The following is a 7,733-nucleotide window of genomic DNA, read 5'->3' on the forward strand; positions in this document are numbered from 1 at the left end:
CACTTGTATTTGGATTTTGCTCTCTTGACAATAAAGATGAAAAGCATTCAAAGGTGGGGATGAAACTAAAGGAAAGTAAAATAGAAAGAAAGAAAAGAGGCTGTGATCATATAATTCATGTCAGGATTGTTGGAAAATAAAAATATAATAATGCTTGATACATGTTAAAGCATGAAAATACCCTTATGTTCACATATCACACTGGCATCTTCATAATGACCACAGTTGTGGACTCCAAACCCTAAATGTTTGCAGTCTGATATAGATGGCTCATTTCCAGAACAATAGACATCATCCAACCAGATGGGTCCACTGCCAGGTCCGAAGGCTGCATGAGATAAAGCTGATTGGGCCGGTCCGCAGTCCAGCTGTCTGCACACCACATCGGCATTGTCCAGCTCCCAGTGATCATCACACACTGTCCCCCACTGTCCAGCATGGAAGATCTCCACTCTGCCTGAGCAGCGGTTTCCAGAGTTGACAAGTCTCACTGGTGAAGCAGCTGACAGGAAGAGAAAGACAGCCAGATGAGAGGGTGGGCAAAAACACACTCTGGGGTGTTACTGTACTGCACAGATCAGTATTTACCTTCACAGACAACCCCAGCATCCTCCATGTGGCCACAGTCGTGAGATCCAATCCCTTGGTGCCGGCATTCAGACAGCTTTGTTTCACTGCCTGTGCACATGACATTATCATACCAGATAGGTCCACTTCCTTGTCCAAAGCGTGCCTGTGTTGGTGCTGAGAGGACTCTGCCACAGCCCAGCTGTCTACACACCACCTCAGCATCGAGCAGGTCCCAGAGATCATCACACACTGTCCCCCACTGTCCAAAGTGGAAGATCTCCACTCTGCCAGAACAGGAGCTGTTTCCCCCATTGGCCAGGCGCACTTCTCCCTCAACTCCTGTGTTGTTACCAGGTGGTGTGGTTATATTGAGAGGCGGTCGAAGGGTTGGCAAAGTTGCTGTGGAGACTGTTGGAATATTTGTGCTGTTCACGGGTGGAAAAGGCGGCCATGCTGTGCTGTTGCTACCTGGTAGACCTGAAAGAAAAATGTTCTCTGAACTGAGAAGATGACAAGAGCAGTCTGTGCAGCATTTTTGTGTACAACTGCATTTATCCTATGTTTTAATCGAGAAACAGCAATTGAAATCTATTCAAAATTTATTCATGAATGATTACCTTCACAAATAACACTGGCATCTTCATGGTGACCACAGTTGTGGACTCCAAACCCTAAATGTTTGCAGTCTGATATAGATGGCTCATTTCCAGAACAATAGACATCATCCAACCAGATGGGTCCACTGCCAGGTCCGAAGGCTGCATGAGATAAAGCTGATTGGGCCGGTCCGCAGTCCAGCTGTCTGCACACCACATCGGCATTGTCCAGGTCCCAGTGATCATCACACACTGTCCCCACTGTCCAGCATGGAAGATCTCCACTCTGCCTGAGCAGCGGTTTCCAGAGTTGGCAAGTCTCACTGGCGAAGCAGCTGACAGGAAAAGAAAGGAAGACAGATGAGTCGGTGATAAAGACCACACTCTCTGGTGTATGTCAGTGCACAGAACTGTACTTACCTTCACAGACGACACCAGCATCCTCACTGTGGCCACAGTCGTGAGATCCAATCCCTTGGTGCTGACATTCAGACAGCTTTGTTTCACTGCCTGTGCATGTAACATCATCATACCAGATGGGTCCGCTGCCTTGTCCAAAGCGTGCCTGTGTTGGGGCTGAGAGGACTCTGCCACAGCCCAGCTGTCGGCACACCACCTCAGCATCGAGCAGGTCCCAGAGATCATCACACACCGTCCCCCACTGTCCAAAGTGGAAGATCTCCACTCTGCCAGAGCAGGAGCTGTTTCCCCCATTGGCCAGACGCACTTCTCCCTCAACTCCTGTGTCATTACCAGGTGGACGTGGGGTTGGTAAAGATGTTGTGGAGACGATTGGAATGTCTGTGCTGAACACAGGTGGAAATGTCGGACTTGCTGTGCTGTGGCTACCTGGCGCACCTGCAAGAAATTGTTCTGTGAACTGAGATCATGAAAACAAGAGTCTGTGCAGCATTTCTGTGTACAACTGTGTTCATCCTACATTTCAATGTGAGCAACAGCAACTGAAATGTATTCAAAATTTATTCATGAATGATTACCTTCACATACCACACTGGCATCTTCATGGTGAACACAGTCGTGGACTCCAAACTCTGAATGCCTGCAGTCTGATATAGATGGCTCATTTCCATAACAATAGACCTCGTCTAACCAGATAGGTCCTCTGCCAGGTCCAAAGGCTGCACTCGATAAAGCCAATTGCGCTGTTCCACAGTCCAGCTGTCTGCACACCACATTGGCATTGTCCAGGTCCCAGTGATCATCACACACTGTCCCCCACTGTCCAGCATGGAAGATCTCCACTCTGCCTGAGCAGCGGTTTCCAGAGTTGACAAGTCTCACTGGTGAAGCAGCTGACAGGAAGAGAAAGACAGCCAGATGAGAGGGTGGGCAAAAACACACTCTGGGGTGTTACTGTACTGCACAGATCAGTATTTACCTTCACAGACAACCCCAGCATCCTCCATGTGGCCACAGTCGTGAGATCCAATCCCTTGGTGCCGGCATTCAGACAGCTTTGTTTCACTGCCTGTGCACATGACATTATCATACCAGATAGGTCCACTTCCTTGTCCAAAGCGTGCCTGTGTTGGTGCTGAGAGGACTCTGCCACAGCCCAGCTGTCTACACACCACCTCAGCATCGAGCAGGTCCCAGAGATCATCACACACTGTCCCCCACTGTCCAAAGTGGAAGATCTCCACTCTGCCAGAACAGGAGCTGTTTCCCCCATTGGCCAGGCGCACTTCTCCCTCAACTCCTGTGTTGTTACCAGGTGGTGTGGTTATATTGAGAGGCGGTCGAAGGGTTGGCAAAGTTGCTGTGGAGACTGTTGGAATATTTGTGCTGTTCACGGGTGGAAAAGGCGGCCATGCTGTGCTGTTGCTACCTGGTAGACCTGAAAGAAAAATGTTCTCTGAACTGAGAAGATGACAAGAGCAGTCTGTGCAGCATTTTTGTGTACAACTGCATTTATCCTATGTTTTAATCGAGAAACAGCAATTGAAATCTATTCAAATTTATTCATGAATGATTACCTTCACAAATAACACTGGCATCTTCATGGTGACCACAGTTGTGGACTCCAAACCCTAAATGTTTGCAGTCTGATATAGATGGCTCATTTCCAGAACAATAGACATCATCCAACCAGATGGGTCCACTGCCAGGTCCGAAGGCTGCATGAGATAAAGCTGATTGGGCCGGTCCGCAGTCCAGCTGTCTGCACACCACATCGGCATTGTCCAGGTCCCAGTGATCATCACACACTGTCCCCCACTGTCCAGCATGGAAGATCTCCACTCTGCCTGAGCAGCGGTTTCCAGAGTTGGCAAGTCTCACTGGCGAAGCAGCTGACAGGAAAAGAAAGGAAGACAGATGAGTCGGTGATAAAGACCACACTCTCTGGTGTATGTCAGTGCACAGAACTGTACTTACCTTCACAGACGACACCAGCATCCTCACTGTGGCCACAGTCGTGAGATCCAATCCCTTGGTGCTGACATTCAGACAGCTTTGTTTCACTGCCTGTGCATGTAACATCATCATACCAGATGGGTCCGCTGCCTTGTCCAAAGCGTGCCTGTGTTGGGGCTGAGAGGACTCTGCCACAGCCAAGCTGTCGGCACACCACCTCAGCATCGAGCAGGTCCCAGAGATCATCACACACCGTCCCCCACTGTCCAAAGTGGAAGATCTCCACTCTGCCAGAGCAGGAGCTGTTTCCCCCATTGGCCAGACGCACTTCTCCCTCAACTCCTGTGTCATTACCAGGTGGACGTGGGGTTGGTAAAGATGTTGTGGAGACGATTGGAATGTCTGTGCTGAACACAGGTGGAAATGTCGGACTTGCTGTGCTGTGGCTACCAGGCGCACCTGCAAGAAAATGTTCTGTGAACTGAGATCATGAAAACAAGAGTCTGTGCAGCATTTCTGTGTACAACTGTGTTCATCCTACATTTCAATGTGAGCAACAGCAACTGAAATGTATTCAAAATTTATTTATGAATGATTACCTTCACATACCACACTGGCATCTTCATGGTGAACACAGTCGTGGACTCCAAACTCTGAATGCCTGCAGTCTGATATAGATGGCTCATTTCCATAACAATAGACCTCGTCTAACCAGATAGGTCCTCTGCCAGGTCCAAAGGCTGCACTCGATAAAGCCAATTGCGCTGTTCCACAGTCCAGCTGTCTGCACACCACATTGGCATTGTCCAGGTCCCAGTGATCATCACACACTGTCCCCCACTGTCCAGCATGGAAGATCTCCACTCTGCCTGAGCAGCGGTTTCCAGAGTTGGCAAGTCTCATTGGCGAAGCAGCTGACAGGAAAAGAAAGGAAGACAGATGAGTAGGTGCTCAAAAACATGCTCTGTGGTGTCACTAACGGCACAAATCTTTACTTACCTTCACAGACAACTCCAGCATCTTCATCGTGGCCACAGTCGTGAGATCCAATCCCTTGGTGCCGACATTCAGACAGCTTCGTTTCACTGCCTGTGCATGTAACATCATCATACCAGATGGGTCCGCTGCCTTGTCCAAAGCGTGCCTGTGTTGGTGCTGAGAGGACTCTGCCACAGCCCAGCTGTCGGCACACCACCTCAGCATCGAGCAGGTCCCAGAGATCATCACACACTGTCCCCCACTGTCCAGAGTGGAAGATCTCCACTCTGCCAGAACAGGAGCTGTTTCCTCCATTGGCCAGGCGCACTTCTCCCTCAACTCCTATGTCGTTACCAGGTGATGTGTTCCATGGTGGGGTGATGTGAACTGGTGAGGTGTGAGTATGACTTCCTGAGTTCATGGTGGTTACTGGTGGTGTTGTTGAATACTCTGTTTCATTCACCTCTGTTGGTTAAACAAAACAGAAAAAAATCAAAAGTGAATACATTATAATGTATTCACATTAAATGCAACAATTTAACCTGTGTGAGGATGATTTAATAAGAGCATTACCTGAACAATATGCGAGAGAACATGTGCTTGGTGCTACAAGTTTGTAGACATAGTAGCCTCCATTGCAGCGTTTTACTTGGATTTGGTGATTTCTTAAATAGCAGCAATTGCCGTCCCAGGAAGTGCACACAATGCGATTGACAATCACGCCTGACTGTGTGGGATGAGGTTCAACTAACCACAGAGGAGTGTGTGTCCCACACCTGTTTGTTTCTGTACACCTCTCATGGATACGAGCACTGATTTGCACAGTCTTGCCAATTGATATCTCGATCACAGCGGACTCCATTTCCACTTAAACTTGTTGATCGCCATTCATCATTCAGTACAGTGTAGTCATAACAGGGGTCAGCACATCGGGGAGTGCTATTATTGCTATTATAAAGAATGCAGTCCATGCCTGTAGGACAAACTGTTCCCCCACACACAATCTGGAAAGGCGAAGGCGCTGACGAGAGTTTTGACACAGACTCCAGGCATTCAACGGATCCTGGTGTGTTTTTACAAATCTGATGGAAGTTGCAGGGAGAGTCGGGGAGGGAGCACTCGTCGACATCCACACACCCCCTTTCAGGTGACCAGTGGTAACCTGATCTGCAGCAAGAGGAGTCACTGCACAGCTTTGCATCATAGCAGGTCAGACCATCGCCTACAAAGCCATCTTTACACAAACAAGTGTAAGGATGGGCGTGGCCCAAGAAAGTGTCGCCTCGTTGGTTCCACATATTTTGAGTCATATCTTTTACTATTTAACGCTCATTTAAAAAGAACAATTATGATGCTGTGTTTCTATGTCTTTAAAGCTTTAAATGGTCTCGGGCCCAGATACACCTCAGATTTAATCGTCTCGTGTGAAACATCCAGAGCTCTGAGGTCTTCAGGAACAGGTTTACTCAGTGTTTCATTGTCAGAAGAAACCAGGTGAAGCAGCATTTAGTTCCTATGGGCCTCACCTATGGAGCATACTTCTTTTAAATCAGGCCATAAAACATGATTTGCTCAGGTTTTCTGTTAAAGCAGAACTTTGCAAGATTTGCTTTAGCGCTCCCCCTACTGGTCTCCTGTGAAAGCTCACTGTCGTAAACGTCCTCAGCACCCCCGCCCCCCCCCTCCCTCCCATGCAGAGAGCGTCCCACTCCCGTGTCCTTTTTTTTCCACTTGTTAGAAAAAGTTTTTTTCTGTCTTTTTGGTTCTGCCATCCATGAGCACCTATGGGTGGCGTTTCATGTTTGTTTTACGTGCTTTTGTTAAATCTTCTGCAGCAGCAGTTCCTCACGCTGCCTCCTCCGGTTGCTCCCTCTGTCGCAGACATGCCTGCCTCGCACGCTCAAACTTATTGGAAAACAAACACACTCAGACATGCTGCTTTCAACTCAGTGCAACCAACTCACTCACGCTCACTTCTACAAGAGGAGGTGTCACTCCTCTTTATTTTTAAGTTACCAAACGGAAATTAGAACCAATCAACACATCATGCATAGATCGTCTATTGCAACACAATGACAGATATCGCACTACAACAGCTTTTATACTTGTAATCCCCTCTGAGTGCCGTAAAGCAGATTTGTTCTTGCGAGATGTTGTCGGGTCCGCTCCTCTGAAATTGCAAGCGCTGTTTTCAGGACACAGACCGCGGGGAGAGTGAAGGGGCCGGCGAATCACCGTGACAAGTCATTGTTTACCTCCACAGGGATTGTGAAACACATTTATTGAGGTAAAAAAGTTGCAAAATTCTGCTTTAAAAATTTGATTTTTTTTTTCTGATTATATTATCTCCTTCTGAGTAAAGATTTTCATTTATTTATTCTGCTTCTCACATCTTTATTAATCACTTTGTTTTAATGTATTTCTTATATTTTCTTGTGAATCACTGTGAATTACCTTGTGTCTGAATGATGTTACATATTGTCCCCAAAAAAACAAAAAAAAACAAAACACAAGTTAGGCTCATCAGTTGTAAAATTTAAGTGTTAAATAATCTTTGAAGAAAAATTTGTCCAAAAGTGTCATGAAAATGTCAGTGTTTTGTTTGCTTTTTTTTTTTTTTCTTAAGTATTTTTCTGTGTCTGGAGTGAACTTTTTCTGCCTTCTAATAAATTCAGTCCGTTTAAGAAAAAAAATGAGCAAAAGTCTCTAAGATCAAACTTCAGTGGGTATTTATCTTACATGACAAAGAAATAAGATTGTTTACCTGAAGTGCCGCCTGTGAAAATATGCAGAAGTACCACAAAAAACAGCCCTCCAGACACCTCCATCGTTCAGCAGCAACACTGTACCCAGGTACGAAACAGGTGCTGTGTCCCCACAGAGCTTGGCTGTGACAATTTATAGACCTGTTTCTGTGTTAAAGATTAATGGAATAAACAATGGAGCCACTTTCAGCATCAATTCAGTTGAGTTACTCATCACATTCAAGAAGAACTGGCTCTCAAACAAAACTGCAGCAATATAATTCATGGTGCTTTTAATCTGTCACTATTTAAACTTCAAAGAGGCTGCACATCTGCACAGTCCCACAGTACAACAACATAAAACTTTTGTGGCTGTGAGTATTTTCCTGACAATCAGAAAAGGTATTTCAAAAAATTATCTCTGGGTTTGTTTGCTGTCTTTAAAACTTCATGTCATAGAGCTATGACT

General features: G+C 46.5%; 1 protein-coding gene across 1 annotated transcript; it reads right to left on the bottom strand.

Annotated features, from left to right (window-relative positions):
- Window positions 1-164: 164 nt before the first annotated feature.
- LOC115389850 (deleted in malignant brain tumors 1 protein-like) lies at window positions 165-4,941 on the bottom strand. The gene is given in 11 exon segments (XM_030093418.1): window positions 165-550; window positions 589-1,047; window positions 1,188-1,421; window positions 1,424-1,501; window positions 1,587-2,024; window positions 2,165-2,527; window positions 2,566-3,024; window positions 3,164-3,478; window positions 3,564-4,001; window positions 4,142-4,456; window positions 4,542-4,941. Coding segments are annotated over 11 exon segments (3,885 nt in total).
- Window positions 4,942-7,733: the final 2,792 nt, after the last annotated feature.

Source organism: Salarias fasciatus, chromosome 6, assembly GCF_902148845.1.
Source record: "Salarias fasciatus chromosome 6, fSalaFa1.1, whole genome shotgun sequence".
NCBI lineage: Eukaryota > Metazoa > Chordata > Actinopteri > Blenniiformes > Blenniidae > Salarias > Salarias fasciatus.